General features: G+C 40.0%; 1 protein-coding gene across 1 annotated transcript in view; it reads right to left on the bottom strand.

The window, feature by feature from the left end:
* Window positions 1-2,244: 2,244 nt before the first annotated feature.
* cnksr3 (cnksr family member 3) overlaps window positions 2,245-25,292 on the bottom strand; it is a 30,382-nt gene continuing 7,334 nt past the window's right edge. Inside the window, exons 2-13 of the mRNA XM_067479447.1 lie at window positions 18,134-18,297; window positions 14,446-14,648; window positions 13,150-13,237; window positions 8,390-8,431; window positions 7,484-7,603; window positions 7,212-7,271; window positions 6,449-6,517; window positions 6,187-6,333; window positions 4,798-4,922; window positions 4,198-4,385; window positions 4,019-4,105; window positions 2,245-3,582 (exon numbers count right to left, since the gene is read on the bottom strand). Of these exons, the coding sequence (XP_067335548.1) occupies window positions 3,293-3,582; window positions 4,019-4,105; window positions 4,198-4,385; window positions 4,798-4,922; window positions 6,187-6,333; window positions 6,449-6,517; window positions 7,212-7,271; window positions 7,484-7,603; window positions 8,390-8,431; window positions 13,150-13,237; window positions 14,446-14,648; window positions 18,134-18,297 (1,583 nt within the window). The 3' untranslated portion in view covers window positions 2,245-3,292. The remainder of the gene's footprint in view (window positions 3,583-4,018; window positions 4,106-4,197; window positions 4,386-4,797; window positions 4,923-6,186; window positions 6,334-6,448; window positions 6,518-7,211; window positions 7,272-7,483; window positions 7,604-8,389; window positions 8,432-13,149; window positions 13,238-14,445; window positions 14,649-18,133; window positions 18,298-25,292) is intronic.

The raw sequence follows: 25,292 nt of genomic DNA, 5'->3' as shown, positions 1-25,292 counted from the left end.
AGCATTTCCTACATATTCTAAATGTGAGTAATGAGTTTTGATAAAGTGTGCATCAATCCGGAGATGATGCATTTGTGCGTGCCTCTTAGAATAGAACAGCAATGAGGGGCAGGGGGTGGCATTGTGCAAGGCATTTAGTCATCGATCACAGTCTTAATGTGGAGAGTCACACTTCCTCAGGTCCTACATCCAAGATTGTAGGAGCTACAGGGGCCATGGAACAGGAGAAGGAGGAACAGCAGTCATTGAGTGTAGTCATGTTTCACAGTGGGATGGAGTTATTTATAGTATGAAGTGCAGAAGAATCAGGATTTGTCATTACAGTGACATTTCCAAAGATTCTCAGGCATATTAAGGTGTCTCCGGGGTGTTCAGCAAAGGGCAGACGCACTGATGACTTGAACATGTTGGAGCATCTTGCACACTGGAGCCCCAATGAGACAATGTGTCAAAAAAACCCGAAATGTATTTATCCGTTGTAAATTAACGAAAGCATTCACTTGGTTGTTTCTTGTCAGACTGAAGGAGAGGCGTGATATACATTGTGTGCAGGAGGAAATTATTTCTAACACAAACCGTTACTATCCTACTTTTAATCAATTAAAATACAGTCTCTTTGGGATAGAAAATTTTGTTTTTACCACACCTTTTTTACCATGGGTCTGAGTGTTTCTATGGTCTGTATAAGCCTCTGCCTGGTTTTCTGAAATAGGAAAAGCAGCCCACACACTGACCCTACACAGCTATTTGTTTTAAAGGCTACAACGTGCTTAGTGTCACTCCCTCTTGAAAAATTAGACCCACCCTGCTCTTATGGGTCTCATTTGACCTATAGACTACAAAACAATGTGTGTGTGTGTGTGTGTAGGATGGACAAGTAGAGGAACTCACCGGTTCAGGAAGTCACTGCTAGAGTGCCGATCAGCTCCCTGTGATACATAAAGATTTACGTGTTAACACACAAAGGAGATGGAGTCAACTACTATTTTATAGTCTTTCTTAAAACCTGTGTTGGATTGAGATATAGAAAGCTATGATCAAAGTTACTGTTGATCAGATTTTTGGCCCTTTGTATTTTAAACGGCTTTTAATTTGAACCAGAAGGCATCTTCAGGTTATGGGCAAGTAAATTATACATTTACAGTACAAGCATGTGGCCTCTGATGTCACTTGCAAACAATTAGTGATAATTCTGTACTGTAGCATAATGGAAATAATGAGTAGTTTCAAGAAAAAGAAAATACATGGAGCACTAAATATTGATCATATTGAAATATATTCCAGATTGTGAAATATGAGCAATAAAGAAATCATTTGAATTTGAGTCATTCACATGCACATTCAACATCTTATTCCTGTGTAACCATTTGTGATGTGCAGACATACCATGTAAGTGGTTAGCAAACTTAGCAGCAGGTTAAACAAAGTGTGGGTAGTACTTAAGCAGACCACTGGTTTTCAGAAAGTGCAAATTAGTGTGAACCGCAGGCAACTATAATTTGGCAAGCTTGGGCAAAACAAGACAGAGAAGGGCAGGAAGTGAAGGACATTTAGGAAAAGACGTCAGTCCTGACCAGTACATTCATGCACAAGGAAACACAGGTGAAGTGGAAGGAGGTGAGAGTGGTGGGTCATTTATTATAGCTGTCAACTCTTGATTTCCACAGTGAAAGGTATTGATCCTAAGCACCAAGACTACAAATAATTAAAAACATGACAAAGGCTGTCAGGCAAAGAAATCCTAACCTTGCATTTAAATGTTTTAAAGAAAACATATGTGCAGGAATAAGATCCCCAGATGGAAGACCTGCTTGACCATATGGCCCCACCAGCTGGAATTTAAAGTTCATCATAGAGGGAAGTAGTTACATAACCATCACCATCTGAGACACAGAGAGAAGGTAACTTGACTTTAGCTATCTTGTTACATCCCATGCTTAATAAAAACAAAAGCATGGTTCCCATTAAAGGTCAAAACATGTCAGAAAGCCAGAAAGGGTTCAACAGTTCGATCCTGCATTTAGCCCGAGTGAAAGTCACTAATCGCTAAAAGTTGCCCCTCACTGGCAGACTTTTATAATATTAAAATCCTATTTAGAGCATGTCAAGGGAATATACAATAACACAGTTCAACAATATAGTTTTCATGAGAAATTTCAAAATCATTACCCAATGTGCAAAATTAGAACTTCACTTTGAGCAGTAATTTTACACCCAATGGTAAAATAAAGACAATACAAAAGATCACTGAAATAACCGCAATTTTTAATAAAATGCTATGCAAATTTTACAAAAGGCAAATAAAGCAACAATATACACTTCTTCCCTGCATGTTCTTAAATAATACTGTCATTCTGTCTCTAGTGATGTGTGGTCTTTCCATAGCATGAGCTTATATAAGGCCATTTGACCTGCGTGTCAAAAACATTTTAAAGCACTGGCTTTATAAGACCAGTTATTACTGTCGACCAGCTGTATGTATAGGACCCTTTAGGTGGATAATTGCCAAGTAAACTAAAACACAGGATATAAATGTTTACTAATCTGAGTGCATAGCTTTAAAACCAGCACAGACTTTTGCTTTTGACAAGATATAAATATTCTTTCATCAACCAATGCAGCAATGTCAACTACAGTGAGTTTGGAAATTTTTCTGAAGTATATGCATAGCTTACAAGAGGCAACCATTGGCAGACAATTATCCAAGTGATCACAAAAAGTATCATTTTAAAAAGTAACATGAAAATAAAAGCAATTTTACTAACAAAATATGCTGCTTGTTTGACAGTTTTACAACTTATTTATGCAAAGAAATTCAAAATAAGCAAATAGCTGAAGTGACAGGGCTTTGAGTTGATAATGAACACGTTTTCGAAGTATTAAATAATAGTATGAGAGAACAGTTTGACAGAAACTTGCTATAATTTAATATGTACAGAGGTGTCTACAAACAGCATACAAGGCCAAAGTGTCATGAACCTGAACAAACTGTAGCTTCTTGAGGCAAAAATGGGACTTGTCGTCAAAGAAGATTAAGATTGTGGGCAGTGTTAAAGGGGTGGGCACTTAATGTAGTAAGTAATAAAAAAAGCAAGTTGGGGGTGAGGAGTAGTAGTTGGTAGTAGTAGTAACACCAGGGAAATATGGAGGTTGGGGACAGAGGAGTGTGAGAGAGCCCAAAGCTGCCAAAAATAAAAAATAAAAAATAGAAAAACAGCTGGACATTAAAACTTAAAGGCACTGAGGAAGGACACAAGACAGGAACAGGAAGCCCTGGACAGGAAGCGCATCATCAGTGAGTCAATAGCTTAAGCCGCATGATCCAACTGACCAGTAGTGAGCGTTCAGCCGTTGTGCGTTTGGAGATGGGGCCTACAGGGGCCTTTTTCATATCCTCCTGGTAGGGAATGGTGGCACTGTTGTGGAGGTCTGTGTTGGAGTAGTAGCGACTGCCCCGAATGTGGTCCACTCGGACGAGGTGGCGTTCCCCTGCAGGCCTGTAGGGTGGAGACACTGATGGAACCTCTTCTGCTATGGTGGGGATCCTCTCATTGCTCAGGTATCTGTACAGGAGGTCGTCGCCTTAATGCAGAGAAAATTATGAATTCATAAACAGGAGTAACACAGAAGTGCTCACCGAAAAGCGTTTAATAATGCAGAATGTTTGGCTGCTATACAACAGATGACACCTAACTTTTATAATATAACAAGGAATCAACTGTGCAGTGATGCATTAGCACAGACAGAATAAAAACAAAATAAAATTCAAACAAATGTGATTTCTTTTTCTCTTCTAGAAAACATCATGACAACACGGACAAGCACTGTATTGGGATGCACTTTATTCCAACACTTGTTAATAAAGGCCAGCATTACATTTTTTGCAATTTACCCCTGTCCACTATAGTTAAAGTTATGGCCGATAGGTGTATATAGTAGTGCAGTCTCTCAGCCAAAATTAATGAAGGAGAGTGTCACTTAGATTGTAACCTAAAATCAAAGCCATTTGTGCACATACCTTTCCTTCCTTGTGCCCAGGGCTTAGCAAACGGATCTACCACTCCAACACAAGTATCCACTGGCATGGACAGTGGCCGGGGCTTACCTGGAAGCAGCATTTCAGTTTTGTTGAATTGGATTATTTTAAGAACACAATTACTCACTGTCCATAGTATTTTCTCATTACAAAATACTGACCACGCGAAAGTTTGTGCTCTCTCATTCTGGGCTGTATCACATTGGCTTCGATGGGAAAGCCAACGTTGAATTTGTCGTAATCTGCAATGGTGCAGCGTCTCCTGCTCTCCTGATCCAGGAAGGAGTTGGGTGACTCAGAACCTTTTGGTCTTTTACTAATGCTGGTAAAGGAGTCTGTTCTGCCCTCTCTGCAGAAAAACCAAATGCTCATTTATTTATCACAGCACAACATGCCAAAATATGAAGCTGTGAACTACACATGGGATGATTTGGAAATAAATAATGTTACAGGAAGTCCCACAAGCATTTTTAGTAAATTGATCATGTTCGGTCTTCTTGGAGGTGGAAGATGGAAGATGAACCAGCCTTTGCATAAGGAATGTAGTGAGACGGATGGAGGCAGAGTGGGCTCAAAAAAGCTGAATGTGTAGTAGGAAGGAAACTGTCATGGGCCCAGGACACGCTCATTGTCGACCAAATTTAAAGGTCTGGGTGAGGAAATGTGCAAACGTCGTCTCAGGAGGGCTGGCTGAATCACTCAGTGTGTCAGCTGCCTCCTTCATTCTTAAAAATCTTGGCATATAATATGTGAAAGCTCACCGTGGGGTGTATGGCACTGGAGGAGGAGGGGGGATGTACAAGTCCAGGATAGGTGGCTTCTCCTTTTTGGTGGATCCATTAGCTGAACTGCAAGGAGACGTTGTCCTGATCAAGGAGGAATTGTTCTGAAAAATAAAACAGCAATTGGATTATTAGTACTAATTTCACATATATTGATGAGCAGTGATCACGTGCCTTCTCTTATCTGCTTATTTTCAAGCTAAATTTATCTCTCTCTCTCTAATTAGGACTGAATTTGACTTGCTAATGCCTGGGAGGAGTTCATCAGAAATTATGAGACATTTAGGTGGATCTTTTTTAGTATAAACTGTCTTGTTGGAGGTAACTTTTTATGTCAAGCCTAAAATAGCCAGTGTGTCATAACCATAAAATTGTTATTTACTGTTATATACTGCTTATTTAGCACAGCAATTTTTCCTGACGCTCAACAACATTGTGCCCTTGACTAAAAGTCCATCTCTTATTTGCTGCCATTCTCATCAGCCCTAAATGATATGTCTGATGATACAGTAGAGTAGATGTAATACATTAATGACAAACTAAACATCTCATGAATCATTATCCTCTGTGTGCAAATTATACAGTATTACAAAGCCAGTGGTATTCATTCCTGTAAGACAGGGAGAAATTTGTCTCTCCCACATGGAGCCTTGTTATCACAGATAAACTAAGATGGCTAACTCTGATCCTTCTGACTACTTGTTAAAACAAGATGCTGGTGGACATGTTGATATTACCCACCTTTGAGTTGAAAAGTACTTTGCTGTTTTAAGAAACCTACTGTTATCTGGTTTTGTCACATCTTGCCTTCTCAGTCTACGAAAACAGACTGTGCATGATAAGACAATGCCAGAGCTTGAGTTTGGTAGCCTTAGCTTACTGCAGGCTTATTGTCTGGCTCTCTGCTATTCTCCCTAATGTAAACACACAAGGCTTTCAACCACCTGAGTCCCCTTTAACAAATTGGATTACAGTCAAACAAAACCTTATTTGCAAAATTTCAACTACAACTTGGTGGCATTGGTGTTGAAAGAAAAGAAGGAAAAGCCAAACAGATTATCAAAACTCGATGTTTCTTGACTTGATATTTCTAAAAAATCTGATACAATCTAACCAAACAGTATAAGCTGGCAGATTTTCTCCTACACTGAACAACATCATGAGACTTTTCGATGAAGAAAAACTCCACTTTAGCCAATTCAGCCAGCAGCACTCTCAGGGTGGCTCTGTGACACCTGTCTGAACTTGCTGTTTCAGAACCAACTCCCTAAAAAGCTGATAATTGGTTCACAATGACACAGGCTTTTGTTAGCATCCCATGATGAAAGAAGGAAGTGTGTACGGTAGTGTGCATGCGTATGTGTATACCTGAGGTACTGGTGGTTTCCAGCGCATGTTCTTGAGGGGGGCAGGGGCAAAACTTGTTGTGCCTGTGGGCCTCTTCTTGAGAAGAAGAACCACACCTTTGGGGTCCTCCCTCAGTTTGATAACTAGGTTCTTCAGCTGCCAGCCCACCTGGTTACACCGATGAGAACAAACAAATAAGCACCACTCGATGGGATTATTATTATTATAGTATGTCATAAATCTACCAGTTTTTTTAAAATGGACAATGAATTAAGACTCTCACCATTGTCTGGTGGTTAACCTGGATCACCTCATCACCGGCATGGATCTTTCTGGACAGGTCTGCTGGTGACTAAAAAGAAAACAAAAAAACAAACAAACATCATAAAAAGGTGAACAACTACTAAATACAGACCCTTGCTCCTAACACACAACTTCTGATAAACCTGTACTTTAGTGTGACTTCTGCTTAAATACAGCTGTTCTTTTGAATCGCATTCGCAAAGCAAATATTAATTCAAATCGTGAGAAAACACTCATATGAATATCAGTCAATTTGTTTTTCATGCCACACAGATGTCAAACTAGATTAACTATTCATTATTGCTGATGATTCAGGTCATAATTCACAATGAAAGACCGGAGGCATTAGGATCTGACTGTGGCAGTGATGCTAGTGTATTAGTCACCGACTGGTTGTCTCAGTGTGTGAAAACGGTAGGACTTCTTTCATTGTGTTTGTGACATTTACTGGTTACTGGAGTGCAGAAACAAACAACTGCCCTAACAGATTAGCACTTCTTAACTCTTTCATATGCTGTAGCTTAGTGTGTCCTCAGTAAAGGGGAAGGATGTAGAGGAAGAACAGGAGGAGGAGGATAAGAGTGAGTTATAATTATTTTCATAACAATATTGTTCTTTAGGGTGAGGTGTAAAAAGGAAGAGTTGGCCATGTGTCATACAATGAAATATACTTTCAATAATTTAATTATTCAGGTACGGAAAGGGGCTGAATGTAATGTTGGTGGCCCTTTTTTCATACTTACATGTTCTGTGGTTCCTGTGATGACATGTAACCCATCATAGGTAGACTTAATGTACATTCCCTAGGCAAAAACCCACAAGACAATCTTATTTATGGTTTAAAAAACAACAACCAAAAATAAGACAAAAAAAGGAAGAAATATTGCCAAAAGGAGACTAATATATGAAAGAAATGGAAGCATAACAATCTGATACACATTGCAGGCATCTTCGTCTACAAACCCAAGAAGTCAGAGACACTAAAAAGGATGAAAAGTCTCCAAGCATTCCTTACCAGACCCTCGCCTGGTTGGATATTGGTCAGCTGGACTTCTTCCAAGCAGGCAGACTGGCTCATCAGGGGGTCAGAGGTCGTTCTCACCGTCTGATCACAGATGCTGTTCAAAATCTTAGACTGCAGAGAAAAAGGCAAATTAAAATACAGCAATAATAAAATTAATAAAAAAGGCAGTTCAGACATTTGACAAAATTACATTGTGTGCTTTACAAGTTCAAGCATGCCAGGTAGCACATCCACCTGTGACACTTGGCGCAAAGACCTTATCTTTCAGCAGTTAGGTGTCTCGCTCGCTGTATACCCATATGTGTATGTTCATCTTTAGTGACAGGCTTAATGGTCTGAAAGGAGGCATTAGTGTGTTATTAACTCAACGTCCAGAGCATACCATCCTTTCTGCTTCACCCCTTGCTTAAGGACAAAAACTGAAATCTGTCATCTTTTCTTTGGTACAATTCGTTTTTGAGCAGATAGCGTATGCTTTATTTGAAAGAGGAGAATAAGCAGAATAAGCAAACGGAACTGAAAAAACGTGGAAATAAAAACAGGAGCAGGACAATGTAAAAACTTAGAAGAAAGTCTTGGCTCTACTGTGGACTTCACAGTTGTCTGAAAGAGAGAGGGAGAGATACACAGCACAAAAAAAGGTCTGTGTTGGTCCAACAAGTCTTACAACAAGTCTGGGGCGTATTAAAGCTACCTCCTCCATTGACAATCCTAAAGACCAATCTGCTCATTTACTCAGAAAACCGAGCCTGCTGCTGAAAGCATGTCTCACAATGTCTACATAAACGGACATTTACCTAAAACAATAAGACAGATTTTCACCCCCAAATTGAAGCCTCATGGTCCCCTTTTAGTTTATATTATGCCAAAAAAAGACTAGAGATACAGTATACTTACAACTTCAAGGATCTTCTCTTCCATCTCGTAAACACTGCAGTCCTATTACACAGAAGACAGTAATGACAGATTAAACTAGTGAGCAGTAAACAACAGGGAAGAGGAAGGGTTTATTCGTGGCTAGTGAGAGAAAAAGTAGGGGTTTGGTAAATACGATATAATCAACGTTCCAGTTATAGAACTGAGAAAAATGGAGAACAGCCACAAAAAAACAGCTTTTAGATTAAAATTACCTCTTTGACTAAATTCTAGGGCCTCTGTAATTGCATAATGGATGGTGTGGTTCAATAAACTGTATTGAATCGCAAATATCATACAAACTAAATAGTCATAAAGTGCAGAAGGCGTGGAGGGGCAAAACATGTAACGATGCTCAGAGATCTCTCATACATACAATGCTTCGGTTTTGGAAACATTTGAATTTGTCACCGCTTCCAACAGTGGGTGGAATAGGCGAGGCAGGGGTGTCTTAAAGTCAAAGAGTAGACAGTAGCTGTGATCTTGTTGTTTAGAAAGAAACAATGATCCAAACTACAAAATCAGCTCAGAGTCACCATCCCTTGTACTGCACACATACACCGCAGCTGGACTGGACACAGCTGAGGCAACAGCTTCTCCTGACAACTGTGTTGTTGGCAGTGAAAGGGCCCCTGACTGGGAAATTGTGGGTTCACGGGGGCAAGTTTGCGGGGGGGGGGGGGGGGTTCATGGCTGTTTATGGAATTGGCTCTGTGCTGCTGGGAATGCCTAAAGGGAAGCCATCCATCAAAACACAGGTGAAAAGCTTCTTTGAAAACTAAAGGGCACAGAAACTTCTCTCTTGTTTCTTGAGAGCCTTCTCAAGCCACCAGCTTTTGTCAAAGCAAAAAGAAAGGGTGTTATGGCCCTCGCTGCATTAGTGGCATGTATAGACATGTGCAATGTACAAAGCCAGCTTTGTTGCCCTTTGTAAATCCATTGTGCAGTGAGCAAATGGGGGTCGAACAAGTTTTTCCATATTTCCATAGCTCTCCGTTCCCCTGGGCTAAAGGAAAGCGCCTGTTTTCAAATGCAGTTTGCTTGCATTTGATTGGTTTATTTGGGCTGACAAAATTTACATGATAGTCTATGGCTGTAGGTGATCAAACCAGAGTAAATCCTAGGATTCCTAAATATAATTTCCAATGTGCGTTTAAGTGTCTGCTTGTATGACTAAACTTTTTTGGTCAAATAATATACTGTACAAAACACAACACAAGTAGAACTAATAAAAATACAGTCATAAAGTTTCATTTTACATATACATACATACAATATATTTTCTCCAGTCAGCCAAGAACACAGTGGTTTCAGAAAGAATTTTGCTGTGTTTGCATAAACAGAAAACTGCATATTTCTTTTAGCAAATGGCCCAGGTTCGGATGACTACACTGTTGACTGAGCCAACGGGGGGGAGCAAAAAAATGCATATTTTGATGTTTAGAGGTCATGACACAAAACAGTATCAGTAGGTGTTGCAGACATTGCTTTCCACACACCACATCAAGATTTAATGTTTACAGAAAATTTCTCTTGTTTCATAATACCACCGAAGCCTGTGAAAATAATACAGCAGATAAATATCTGTCTTCATGATATCCACAATGTTATATCTATGTCAAAACCATAGCCCCTCTAGCAGACAGAAGCCAGATCAAAACTGAGCTCTGGGAAAGGACTAGGGACAATTCCCTGAGTGTACTGATCCTGCCCGTTATGGACTTGATCCCACAGCCGCTGTGGATCGGATGACTCTCTGTATGCTGCTCTCTAGGCCTTTGATCTACCACCACAGTGGATTTGCATGGTCGAGCAATGAAGTGGCCTTAAGAGAGAAGTGTTGGCACAGGAACTGTGTGAGTGTAGCTGCCTACACTGAAGTGAAATTGCTTTAGACCTACATAATAGGATTTTCTACTAAAATAGAGAGAAATAGACTCCATATCTGATTCAACAATTCAGCAGTGGGATGAATGGACAAAACAATTTGGGGATCAATGAAAAATGTGTCGTTTGAAAGGGAACAACCTCCACACTGGGTCAGCCAAGAGGGGTGATGCGTTCAGTTTTACGACTGTGTCCCATTGTGCGTGTACACACAGGCTTCATTCAGGCAGAACACATAAATTGTGTGATCTGAAAAGCAGTAATTCTTGGCTTAAGTTCATGAACGAGCTGGTTCATCCTCACGCTGCCCCCCCCCCCCCCCCTCATAACTAATCATTGTGGTACTCTCCTGTGCAACCTGTTTTATACTGTTCTGGGCTGCATGTTGTAAAAACAAAGTGAGCCCAAATGGACCAAAGAAATGGGATGTACTAAAATGATGGAATTTGTTGTAAATAAACCTTGTTCGTTGTTTCTGCACGTTTACATTTCTGTGAGTTGATTTAAAACTAACAGGAGACCAAACTACATGTAGCCTCCATCAAACTAATCTACTCTAGTCACAAGATTCTTTCAGCACGTATCAGGAGTTTATTCTACATTCTCTTTATGTCAGATGGCAGTGTGGGAAATTTATACCCTCAATTCTCCTGAATGACCATGACTGAGACACCCACAGAAAATCACTAGAGGTGCTGAAATCCCAAACTCTAGTAAGGAAATAGTCACTGTGGGAAAGATTTATTTTGATACTATAACCCTCTAAAAATGACACCCCCAGTCTCAGCAATCACGTTCACTAGCGGTGTAAAAAGAGTTGCTTATCACATCAAACTAATTGCACTCAGTAACACCCTGTTTAACATATACCGTTTAAACCAGTTGTTAACATACACTGTTTAAAAAGGCAAATTTTTTCAACGTCTGACATTAACTCAGAATAAACTTTTTTTTCGATCATTAGATTACTATGCCTTTAAACAATTTGGAAATGCCCAGATGATGATGTCATAGCTTTGGAAGGATCCGATAGGTTAATTGACAACATTTGAGTTAACTGGAGGCACATCCATGGATGTATGTTTAGGGCACACGTCAAACACACCGCTTCCTTTTGTGGCATAATGGGAAAATCAAAAGACATCAGCCAAAATATCAGGAAGAGAATTGCGGACCTCCACAAATCTGGTTCAACCTTGTGTATAATTTACAGATGCCTGAAGGTGACACGTTTATCTGTTCAAACTATTATAAGCAAGTATAAACATAGGAGAGAGATGGGTTCTGTGTCCCAGAGATGAGCGTGCTTTGGTGCAAAATGTGTGGATCAACCCCAGAACAAAAGCACTTGTGAAGATGCTGGGTGAAGCTGGTAAGAGAGTGTCCTTATCCACATTGAAACGAGTCCTGTACCGACATGGGCTGAAAGGCCACTCAGCGAGGAAGATGCCATTACTCCAAAAGCAACATAAAAAAGCCAGATTACAGCTTGGAAATACAGAAAGGACAAAGGAATAAAGACCTATGGTCTGATGAAGCTACAATTGAACTGTTTGGCCATAATGACCATCATTACATTTGGAGGAAAGACGGGGAAGCTTGCAAGCCAGAGAACACCATCCCAACTGAGTGGGGGTGTTTTGCTGCAGGAGGGACTGGTGCACTTCACTTCCACTTCTTCAAATAGATGGCATCATGAGAAAAGAACACTATGTAGAAATATTGAAGAAACATCTCAAGACTCTCATCTCAGCCGGAAGTTCAGGCTTGGGCACAATTGGGTCTTCCAAATGGACAATGACCCTAAACATACTGTGAAATTAGTCACACAGTGGCTTAAGGACAACAAACTCAATGTGTTGTGATGGCCTTCACATTGCCCTGATTTGTTGGCAAAGCTGAAAAGGCGTGTGCGAGCAAGACTTCAAACCTGACTCAGATACACCAGTTCTGTCAGGAGGACAGAACTATTGTAAGAAGCTTGTGGAGGGATATCCAACATTTGACCCAAATCATACAGTTCAAAGGCAATGCTACTCAATACTAAGGAAGTGTGTGCAAACTTCTGAATTTGAAGAAAGCAAAAAAAATATATATCTCTCTCTCAAATAGAAAAAAATTTAAAAATTCTAACTTAAAACAGGAAATGTCTAGTCGGATTTAACTTCAGACAGTGAGAAAAAAAAAATGTTGTGTGTCTTTTTAAACAGTGTATGTAGACATCTGGTTTCAACTGTATGTATGAGCGACCTCTACCAGTTGAATGAAATTGACAGTAGACCCCAAAATTCACCATGATCCTATGTTTCAAAAGGCAGAAGGTACAGTGAATGTTAGCTGATGCCATGTTTTAACCATTAGAAAATTTGCTGGCGCTGAGATGGTCTACCTCCTCATCCGTGCATTAAACCTACACACAGGAAGTGCTTTCAGACAGTTTGGTCTCCCACTGCGAGAGCCTTGAGGAAGAAGCAAAAACAGGCAACCACATGGCTGAGAGGCTACAGCAACCTAGGGAATGTTGGCAGGCATCTTTTAATAGAGCACCAGTGGCTTTTATGAAACTGGAAACACAAAAACGACGTTTACCATTTAACATCCCCGCACTAAGGGGTTCTCCTCATTAGCCAGCATGAGAAGGAAAAGATACCAAGAAAAACATCAGTTTTTGCAATAATGTGCTCAGACTGCTGGCTTCAGGCTTCTGCCATGGCTGCCAGACCACATTTCACATAACTCTCTTCTCCTACACTTTATCCTGCATATCTGTGCCCCTGGGCTGGTTTGTGCTCTGTGGAAAAAGCTGTTGTGTGTATATGTTTTCCAAGGGCTGTTGAACTAAGTAGTGTGAAGACCTGCTGAACTGTGGTAGTGAGCTCCAGGCACAGCTGAATGATCTTGTTCTTAGTGGCTGTGAAGTCACTGATCCCTGTAAGAGGCGTCCTGCGAGCACACAAAAAAAGGAAAGGGAGAACATTAGGAAACAGTGATGGAATGTGGAGTTGTTAAGAAAACTAAAATTGTATAAATGCACAATTTTAAAATTTTTCTTCAGTGTGAAGTAATACATGTTATAGACAGAAATAGTGAATATATATATAACTTAAGTAGCTTACTGACATAGGGTGAGCTACAAGTTTGCTAATTACTGTATTTTAGTGACTGGCCACAGACACACAAGGTCTAAATGTCAATGCACTGGTGCCATTTTCTTTCCCTTTCTGACTGTTTTTCTCCCTTGTCTACATATAATCTCAAAAATGTCTCCAAAAACAACTATGCAGTCCTTGAAATGTTTTAGTGAGGCTCATTATAAAAGATTGGATCTGAAGCCAATTTTAAGCACGACCCCCCCTGGTTGGGAGCCAACAACTTTCCTAATTTGCTGCTTTCTTGGCAGCTGGGGGAAAAAAAAAAAAAAAGGACATACAAAAACTACGTGCAAATTCATTAAAATTTTACCAAATACTCTTATGTGCACACGTACATTTATTTGGCATAACACTTGCATTTCTTAACCAGTATGTGCTGTAAAAATGTCAGCTATTCAGATTAACAGCTACATTAACAGCTACTACAATAATAGAAAAATCAATAAACAGATAACGACCTAAGAACAGCATTTTTCTGTAACATTTATTTACTAACCATGCAAAAATATGAATTCATTTTGTCACTTGGATGCTAATTTGCAGAACTAGCACCATTTAGCAGAATTATCATCACAACAACCATTACATCACTGCGCCAGCCACAAAAGGAACAGCACAAAAAAGGGAAGCTTAATTTCAAACAGCTAACACTTGAAACTGTGAATCTGCTTAATGTGCTATGACTTTATGATGTAATAGGTTTTGGAGCAGGTCAGCAGGAGAGCAGAAGGGACTCCTGGCCAATCTGAGCTCACTGTGGGATGCATTTCTGCTTTAAACCTCTTTCCTGTAAACTTGCCCAACAGCATGGAGACATGCAATGGCTAGGACCAACTGTTTTTAAACCTGCTCTATTATATTCACATAAGGGGTGATTTATTTTCTGCTCCCATTATAGATGATATATTGTATGTTCACAAAGAGCAATACCTCAAAAGTTTCAAATTAAGATTTGTCTGGTTAAGAACGCACAGATGTTGGTGGTGGTAGTGATTTTACCTGTCAAGCCAGGCCAAGAGGCTTTTTGCAGCTCCAATCAATTCCACCACAGAGGTAAGGAAGTCGTTGGGGGGTTTGCACGGGGTGCTGCCATCATATGCAGGGCTTTTCCTCCGATCAGATGTGGCCATGTGTAAGCTGTTGGTGGCAGCTCTCATTCTCACAACCAAATGTTTCAAGTTGTCAGTCTCTACCCCATAGTTCTGAAAGAGTGAATTAATTCACAATTTAAATTGTGTAAAACAATATATAAGAGCACAACCAGAAAGAAAATTGTTTGTTTTAAAGCTGTGGAGTCTTTTTCCCCAGGAAGACACGTTGTTTCCACTACAGTAAAAGGCTGGGATCACTTTGACAGATATGATTTAAGTGCACCTGTGCGTGAGGACATCACATGCATAAAATTTTCCCTTTCTTCTACAGATTTGTTGTAGGGTAAGGATGTGCACATGCAGTCACATGATTTCTATCAAGCAGATCAAAGTCTGAATTTTTGATTCTTGTTCGCATTCCTCAAATTTACACGTTAATCACATGCACAAAGAAGCCAAGTTCTTTGTCTTCAAGGGTCAATAAATGCACAACAAACCACCTATGAACTGAATGACTGCAGGGTACTGAGCTACGCTCGGCTGCAGGCTTTTTTCTCAGACTGAAGTTTGTGTCTGAGACTGAGGAAATATTTCAAAGAACTTGTTTTAAAGTCTGCACAATGTTTTGATTGAATAGTAGGGTCTGCTGTGTGTAATGGGTTTATTAAAGTTAAGCAGGGAAAGGGTACGCTTGCTCCTGTCTTGGTAAATATCAGCTTACATGGTGTTGCATCGCTGCCAGCAACACTGCTGTATGTGCAATGTGCCAGTAGATAAATATGCTTTGCAACGAATAAAACAGCACGTGTTTTGCAAATAGCAAAGGAGATCTGCAAGTGGTTAGTGTCTGCTTTTATTCCACTGTCTCTTTCCAACATGAACTTAAACATAAAAAAACCCCAAAAAACTAAAAAATCATTTCACTCATCCCAGTCTCAAAGAAACCACTGGAATAATTTTGCTAGTCAAACAGTAGCTGCAGGCAGCTACTCGCATGGTATACTTGACTTAAAATGGATTGTTGTAAAAGATGAGCAAACATGACCAGGGAAAAAATTATCTGGTGGTTTTGGTTCTCTTTCAGCTATTCACATGGTCAAAGTGGAGGCTTAGCACAAAGGCAGTGTGAGCATTTTCCAGATCGAATGTTGCTTCTGGCTTTTTCATTAGCAGGCTAATCACACAGTCACAGCAGCTCTGACTGGTCCACAGATGTCCAGCAAGCCTTTGTCTGACACTGCCGGATGAGCGAAAAACCATGTCTGTAGTTCAAATCACAGAATTTGCTTTTTTTTTTCACAACAGCACTTTAAGCACATTTTAATTATTACAATGCATTTTTACAGACCTTTAGCTAATAGAGAATCAAGATCACAGTAGCTTTTTTGTAGAGACTTTAGTTGGGGCTCTTTGAAGAAACTATATACTGGTGTTTAATCCGTCCCATACTCTATTTTTAAAAGCTGTTAGACACAATGTGAGTATCACATGATGCTGGTCTTTGAATGTACCAGTAGGGTCTGAAAACAAATAAGGAATAGTTGGGTTTCAACACTGAATCTGGAGAAGACATCACAACTCACTGAAGTCCAGGAAAGTTAACTGAAATGTTCCTTCTGTGTCCCCAGACAGTGGTTGGGTCTTGAAAGCTTTTTGGAAGAGAAGGTTATGTTTCAAAGTTTCCAAATTGGCATTTATCTAATTTAAGCTTGAAACTGCTAATGGGACATAAAGGTGATATGATTAGATGAAATCATTTTGTATATGAAAACTAAATGAAGATTAACAAAATAGTTAGAATATGGGTACGGGTAGCCTCTGTTTCTATCTGTAGTATTGACCATGTCTCAGTTTATGCTTATTGAGGGGCCCCACTTCCTCCCATGGGGCCTGCGAGAGACCAAGGCCTAATTCTTGATAAGGAAACCCCTAAAGAACAGCAACAAAAAAACAACAACAACAAAAAAGAAAAAACATTTAGCTGCACTGCTTCAGTCAGAGGTGAAGGGTTGCTGAGAGTCCAGCATTCCAGATTAAAGTGCCAAGAAAAAGAGAGGAAGGGTGATGTGCCCCTCACTTTCTTACGGAATTGCATAAGACAATACTGCACAAATACATGCAGACACAGTATACCAAATTAGCAGCACATTTGGAGGGAGAATAAAGTTCACATGAAAGTAAAAGGACTTGCTTATAATAACAAAATTAGGCTGAGGAAGCACTTTGGAGGCCAAATTTATGAAGCAGATTGAGAAGAGATTTGAATTTCTTGATTCAAAGGTTCTAGATGTGAACAAAAAAAAATCTGGTTCTGTTTATTCTGATTGTGAAAGAGGTTATGGCCCACAGGATGTACCATATGGTACATGTTCTATGATAAGTAAATCCATCAAAATAAAAAAGGCAACCATACAGTATACTGTATGTGCCAAGAGTTTCCATGTGTTCCCTGCAATGGGTACAGGTTACAGATACTGTAATAAGTCATGGGACAGGATGCTTAATCTTTAATTGGGCTTAAATTTAGATTGGTAAGAACAACGTCATCAGTCAAAATAGGGTTCAATCATGTAATAGCTGCCATAGACTGTATATCATAGCTCAATATACATAACTTCAACCCTGCATGAAGGAGCCAGTAATTGAAACTGAGATGTGTGCTACAAGAAAAGAATCACCACTAAGTCACTCTTAGCTTCAGTGTACCGGGATGGCAGACAGGCATATCTGAGACATTAAATAAGTTGATCAAAGCCCATTTGAGCAGGAGAGAAAAGGCTAAACTTTAAAGTTTGTCAGGCTAAAAATAACTGTGCCCCAAACGGTTATTTTAAAGCATTTTAAGAGAGCATAAAGACAGAAATGCTGACACTGATCAAAACACAGGGAGCACAATCTGAGAGTTTTATGTCAAAGGAAGTGATAAAACTCCTAATCGATCCCATCTGCTTGAAAACCTGGTTTACTTTCAGTTGGAGCATGAATTGATTGCATTGCTTTTTTCACCCTCACTACTTGAAGGGAAAGACCTTCTGATGGCAGTTCCTAGACAGCAACTTAATGCCAGAGTGATTAATGAGCCAAACAGAGGATCTTTAACTTATGCCTCAGATAAGTTTGATGTTAAGAGCAGTAAGAGTGAAATGGACGACCTGGCTGACGTTTTATTCAGTACATACAGCATGTATTTGGTGTGTCTTGTGGGGAGGGTTTAAGAGCTGTCATCTATCAAACAGATCACACTGTCATCGTTAACCGTCTCTAATAGTTTCCCTCAGCATCACACATTCAAATTAAGCCCAAGGCACTGCTGACCTGAATTGTCCTCTTCTGTGTGACATTACCGCTCACCAGCATCTTTGGGATGCATCATATGTTGTGATGCCCTCACACCCCACTGAGCTGTGTTGTAAATGATTAGCCCTTCTGCATCACTGCTTCCTTTTGCTGCCAAACCACAACTGCTTGCTGAGTTTTTAATTTAGTGTGGAAAATGAGAACACTGGTGACCAAGCTTTGTTGCAAAATTTTCCTAAAGATACATTGATGTTCTTCAATAAAATCAACCACACAAACAGCCGCAAAGGTATACTGACCAGAGCGCAGAGTAAGTCGACAGCCTCCAGTACAAGTTCCTGGTGTCCAATTCTGGCAACACCAAGATCCTCCAGGTCTTGATGTGTGATCTTTAGTAGCTGTTCCCCACTGATCTTTTCCCGCTCAAAGTTGCTCACATATTGCTGCAGGCTGTCATCCAAACCTGGTCACACAAGATAAAAGCCCAAAAGAGGGAGTCTTAATGTCAAATAATGTCACAACAGTCTATTAGAAAAAGTTCATTTCAGCTGTAATTGGCAAAAACATTGTCACAGTACAAAAAAAGAAAAAAGAAATTGTGCTAACTTAAGATGAACTACTGTACAGTATCCGTCAGTTTTATTAGGATGCATCATAACAGTGTGAGCAGGTGTAGGCAAAGTGCCAATAAGGAACAGGTGGGACTGCTATATTTGCTAGCCAAACACAGCATCAACAGAGTAACAGTTGGAACCTTTAAGTCCGTTGGCTGGTTCAACAATGAGTGACTATATTTGTGTGCGTGTGTGTTTCTGTGAAATGCCATTGTCAGGGGCGTCCCCTTTTTACTATTTGGAGCTCCATCGACATATAAGCTGCATTACCAACTGCTGTATCGAAAATAGGAATATTAGGAAAACAAGAATAATAGGAAAACAAAAATATTCTGTGTACTTCAGTGTACCGCTGCTGTTAGAAAGAATAAACAAACGCACAAACATGAGCTCCCTATGCATGCAATGCACCCCTTAGTGGACCTTCAAGTAGTGTTGAGACAACAAAGTGAAGAAGGAGCCTTTGTGTGTGTTTATATGTGTGTGCTGTAGAAGTAAACGCCATCTTTCTCCCCATCAAAGAGTGTACAGAGAGGGGGCAGCTGCAGCTACATGGCCCTGCGCCCTGCCTCTGAAAGACCTGTCAGCTGCAAGAAACACTCACTCACTACAACCATACCACGCACACACACACTTCTTCAGACAGGTTTTCGGACATCCATATTCCATTTGACATCCAAGTTGCAAAACGCTTTACGTTTTAGGCACATGTAACTTAACAGCAGATAAGTGCATCTACGTAAAATGTGTGTGTAGTTACAAGTGAAAGTACTGCATGTGTTCTGTGCCCACTCAGCTACTTTTCTAAAATGCTGCTATTTACACCTCAGTGACAGTTTATGTATGGGCTGTAGACAAGATTAAATGCTATTTCTTATAAAATTTTGACATAACAGTTTATTTTATTAGAGATTTCAGTATTTTTCCTGAGTATTATATTCAGGATTACCTCAATTAACATATATGCGGCTGCTGCAAAACAAAAACGTCTTCTGTTGCAGTGAATCACCTGTAGTCACTTGTTTTAAAAATTTGCACTATAGCTAACCTAAAGCTAAGGCAAATTTCCCAGGATAAATAGGATTCTGTGCAGTGGTAACTTGTAATAAAAACAAGCAGGAGTTAAGCAGCCAACTTTTACCTAATATTCCTAATATAATGGCATTGCCTACTTTTGTGGTGTAGTCACTACACATCACATTATGCCTTCTGCATTCTAGGACTCACCCTACCTACCAAAGACTATATTAAAAGACATTGCAATTCCATTTTAGCATCAAAGTTCACTTTGATGGCATTTTACGTGTGAGCAAAAGGCACTGCACTGCCACTGAATCAAAAGGAAAATTAATCTTGACTCATTAACCATTAGCCACCACACAAGTCAAGTCCAGTTAGCCTCATCAGACCTTTCTCATTCCTTGGCATGCTAATTCATAGGGAAGAATTTTAAGACTAACTGGTCAGCCATCTGCACAGGAATCCACTTTGAATTGTAAGAGAGGGACTGAGCTCACATACATTAACAGAAATTAACACAAGCCTAACACAAACACTTGGATTGTCACCTAATGTGATTGGATGGAAATAATATAGACTCTAGATCCAGAGGGGGGCAATTTTCAGATTCCTGCTGTGTTTAAAAAAAAAAAAGAAAGAAAGAAAAGGAAAAAAGATTTCCTTGGGGACAGTGCCACCACCAATCAAAAGAAGAAAGGACAGAGTGGAAACTTGTGGTTCAACTTACAAGTAAACATGCAGAGGCCTACATCGAGATAGTTTTTGGCCTTAAACCACACACACACTGGAATAGGATACCAGCATGCAAAAGGAGGAATTAACCTGCAGATGCTGATAGTTGACTGAAAGCCCATCCTCTTAAGGCTTTTCAGATATATTCATTTATTATTGCGTTATCCCACACCTTATCCTTGCCTTGTACCTCACTTGTAAGTCGCTTTGGATAAAAGCGTCTGCTAAATGACTAAATGTAAATGTAATGTAGATGTAAGTCAGACTTAGAGACCTTAGAAATTAAGTCATTCCAAAATGAAATGCATTTACGTAAACCAGAGAAAAAGATCCACCACTTTTAACAATACCAGTGACGGAGAAGAGGACTAAATGAGTGCTAAATTGGTCAGATCAGCAACTCCCATAGTGTGTGTGGCTATTCATTTTCATTAAGTTACAGAAACCAGCAAAGGAGATAAGGTGACACAGAACTGTGACTTGAGTGAAGGGGGGCAGCAGGGAAGGCTGTGTGAATGGCTTTCAAATGCCTGCACAGGATGAAACGTTTTGGAGGAGTTTTATGGCCTCTGAACCACTTGGCAATTGTCCTCAAACCAGAGCAAGTGGGTGTAACTGTGTAATAGAGGCACAGACTCACATCACCAATGTAAACTGCAATCACATAGCCAAAAGGCTGGAAAAACATTAATTGCCCCCAGAATTCATTTTGGTAACTAACTGACTGTGCAAAGATAAGCTGGAAAGCAATATGGGTTAAATGATCCTCCAAATACACTGTAAATTTTATTGTATTTAGATTCAGAACCAAGGCAATTGACAGAATATTGACTGTCAAGTTATTTTTTTTTTAAATTAATTAATTGTTCAACTCATTTATCAGGCACAAATAAGAATGACTCTTTGATTCTAGATGCTCCCATGTGAGAATGGGACTTTTTTAGTTTCAGTTACTGTAAGATCAACATCTTCGGATGAAATTCTGTCTGAAGACATCCACTTGGACACTGAAAGATTTGCAATGGACTATTCATATTTTGTGGTTGATAAATATAAAGAAAAGCAATGTTACGAACATCTCATTACATTAAAATAATGTGAGGAATCAAAGTAAAGCACGTCTAATGTATGGTTACAAAAAAGACAGACTTACAATATGAGGAAGAAGTGAGCAGGTGATTGGCAAATGCCAGTATGTGTGTCTAAATATGGAATTTGTTGTTCTTTCTTAGGTGCTTCTCTCCACCCAACAACTCACCATTCATGGAAAACCCGAATTATGCGTAGAACAGGTTATCAACACAACAGTGTATGTACGTGTTAGCTAAGTGACACTCATGCTATTCTCTCAATCTTATTTGCACCCATAGAAAAGCACTGTAAGGCCGAGTTTAATGTGGTACAGGACAGCAAAAGACCCATACTGTTAGTGTGAGGAAAAACCTTTTAAAGAACAACAGGACAATTGGACATAACTTCCCACAGAAAGTCAGTGCTCTGTTCTCAAAAAATGTTGATCAGTGCTAATCATCACTCCATTTAGTGCAGCTTTTGCTTTGTAACTCTTCGTTCTCAGGGGTTTGATTACACTAGAAAAAGCAAGCAGTCTTTCACCTCCTAAAAAAAAAAAAGAGAGAGAGAAAAAAAGAATCAAGCTCCCTCCTCTCTTCCCATCCCCCATATTTCAACCTCTCCATGTGCTCCCAGTGGGATCTCTAGCCAACCTGCAATGTGCACATAAACAGGGACACACACATACACAAACCAGTATCCCCACTGGGGTTGCCAGTGGAACAGCTACTGGGTGTAGAATGGCTAAGGCACTGTAACTCTGCTGTCTTTATTTGTCAGCTCAGTCTCTGAACCTGTGGGGAAGGCTCAGGAATTTGACTCATTGTTCTCTGCTGAGCAGCACCATTGTGGGATTTCACAGCACTCTGGTACAATGGTTTCTGGCTGGACCAAGCTGATCTGTAATTAAAAGAAAGAAAATGCTCCTCTCGGTGACTGTTAAGCTATCCTCTAATGCATGACTTCACAGGACAACAACAAAGACTGTACATATGCTGGGTAGGCCCTTCCAAAAGGAACTGTGGATAAGAGTTACACAATGGGGCTCTACATCTCTGCAATGAGCATGTTATGTTGTCATCTGTGTGGTCATTATAGAAGCTAGAGCCCTATGTGTGAGTCTTTACTCTTAAGAATGTTGCTTTTTGCTGTAAATTATCCTGTTTTAAGGTTGTTCTCTAATCAAGAGCTCTATTACTTACTATTACTACGGTACACACCTGCAGCAACTGAAACTGCACTGGTAATAAGTCTGGATAATAACCATAAAGATCAGATTAAAATATTTTTTTTGCAGTGCTAAACATTCCACCTAGTTTAGTCCAAGGACAGCCTTTTCAATGTATGACTTAACTGCATATGACCCCGTGGGACCCATGTTATAATCTTATCATTGCTTTCTCCAGTTAATGGAGTGTTTCAGCTCATGTACCAAACTCTTAAACATAGACAACTACAACATGGCAAAGACATGTCCCGAGTGGGCTGCCTAAGTGAGAAAAAGCAGCTTGGGCTAGTCTGTCCACAGGCAGACAAAAGCACCTCTGTCTTTTACTAAGTGATGGATGATGACTGATGAGAAAAGAGGGGGTCTAAAGATTTCAGGGCTGTCATGGATAAAGCACATCACCAAGTTTGGACTACAGACACTGGGCTCAGTTATTCCTCACCTCAAGCAGAACAGAAAACTCAGACTCATTGCTGGTACCCTGTTACATTTTGCAGTGTCAGGTTTAGGGGGTGGACAGCTCGGTTAACATTGACTGGGGAGGTTAGAGGTGACATGTGGAGGTAATGCAAGTCAGGGCACAAGAGGTTCTTTTGGCTCTTGCATGATAAATCACACAGAGGATACAAGAAAGACAAGATGTGCACTGGAAAAAGAGACAAAGCAATTTTGCTTAAAAGCAGGGTGTAGAACATTTTGTTTTAAATGTAATCAATTAAATTTATATAAGCCACCTCTAATTTCTGTAAAAGACATCAACCATTGTCAGTAACAGCATGTGCAGGTACAAAAAGCATAGCTAGTGGCAAACATTGGACAAAGAAAGGGGGCAACCTCTCACTTTCTCGCCAGTCGGCCGCCTGGCCACAGTGCAGCTCGTTGCCACTAGCATAAACACTCACTAAAGAAAGCAACAAAGACCTCAAAAAATGTCTCAAACTCCCCTTCCTTCTCCTCTCAGCTCTGTTCCTGTTGCTCCACCCACTATACTCTGATTTGTCTGGGTCCCTCCAAGCACCTCGAGATAAGAATCTTGAATGTGCACAATACAGTGATTGTCACTTTTGAGATTTGTGAATGGTCCTGTATTTTCAGTTTTTTGTTGTTTTGTTTATTTTTTATACACGAAATAAGGAATGTTTCTGTGTGGCCTGACAGTTGATGGGGTGTTGCATAAGACAGTGCTCTTAGTGTGTCAACGGGATATGAGACACTGAGTTTGCTACAACCTATACTCATTTGCCTAAGAAAAAAACTACAATTACAGAGTCTTTTCAAAGACACAGAGATGAAAGAAAATTTGGCAAACAAAGGTCAGACAGAAAAAGAGAAAATCACCCCTTTAAACAAATGATATACTCTGTTAACTCTAAAACAGGTTGTACAAAAAAAAAAAAGCATCTCACTCTGTTGGTTTTATCCCATTACATATATGGTATATGATCAGGGTGGCCCTGTTTACAGATTACAGACCCATTTACCAACACCATAATAGCTGCCTATGAAAACCACAACAAGGATGAACAAGGCTTGGGGAAAGAAATAAGCGGCACTCATTTAGTTTGCCACTGGGAATAGTGTGCTTGCACTTCTACAACCATTGCATGTGGGCATATTTTCTAGCAACTAAAGCTAAACTTAACTTATCATAGCACTATGAAATGAGATATAAAAGACAAAACCAACTGTTTAATTAAATTGAAGTTGGAGGAGGATGAAGTGGTGAAAGGGAAAGGAGAGGAGCCTGTGACCATAAATCAACGATTAATAGCTGGCATGCGACAGGAATGAAAAAGCCTGAGAGCATCATTAGTCTGTTCATTCTCTCTGTAGAGGATTAATACACATGCCTCACCAAAGCACATAGACTCCAAAACAAACACAAACCATTGATTCAGTCATTACCTTTTCCTGAAATTTCTTAATGTGTCATCTGCTAACAGAGAACAGCAAATATAAAAAAAACACTTGAATGAATTATGCACTACAGATATCACTAGGCAGCCTATTGGACTTGGGCAGCTGATCCTGTTCTCGCAGCTATGAGGGGTTTGGGTGGGTCGAGTGAGAATCACTTTCAATGTGAAAGGTGGTGGTGAGTGAATGTGTGTCACCCACAGGCCAGGACAAGGCACACATGACGCAGGCAAACACTCACTCACTCGCACACTGCATTTTGTGCTGTGGTTGTCTGTCTGTCTCCCTAAAAATGACAACTGTGCTGTTGACTGGAAACTCGAAATACAAACACAAATAAAGAGCAGGTGAAAAGCTTTTCCCAGGTGTTTAACCTCATGAGAACAAAAGACGATCAACAGCATTTCCCACGATTGTTACTTCAGGTCTAGAATTTTCCCAAAGAGAAGCCAGCACTCCCTGCTTGAACAAATTCAAAATGCACATTTTAGTGTAATGTCCTTTGTGCAACCTATTAAAATGAGATCAAGGGAAAAATGTTTTGTTTGAAACTTGCTGGTATTTTAGCCTTGAATCAAGATTCGTTCAGACATGACATATGACTAATATGTTGGAGGAGCATAAGCAACAAATGGTTGTTTTTCTTGAAGGTAGGGACCTGTGATGGGGAAGTCCAGAGGCACAGTAACGAATCCGTCTCAAATGAGAAGTATGACTCCACTGCAAAGCACTTGTGGAATTTTCTGAGGATTCCCTAGGTGATGTTTCAAATTAAAACTCCGGTATCCCCCCCATCAGCTTTACAGTATAACATTTTTATAATATTATGTGTGTTTGTGTAACGTGGAAACCCGCAGTCATCATGGGGCTTCCCTT

This window comes from Channa argus, chromosome 16 (genome assembly GCF_033026475.1).
Source record: "Channa argus isolate prfri chromosome 16, Channa argus male v1.0, whole genome shotgun sequence".
Classification (NCBI taxonomy): domain Eukaryota; kingdom Metazoa; phylum Chordata; class Actinopteri; order Anabantiformes; family Channidae; genus Channa; species Channa argus.
Note: the sequence above shows the minus strand (reverse complement) of the source record. Positions and strands in the feature narration are given on the sequence as shown.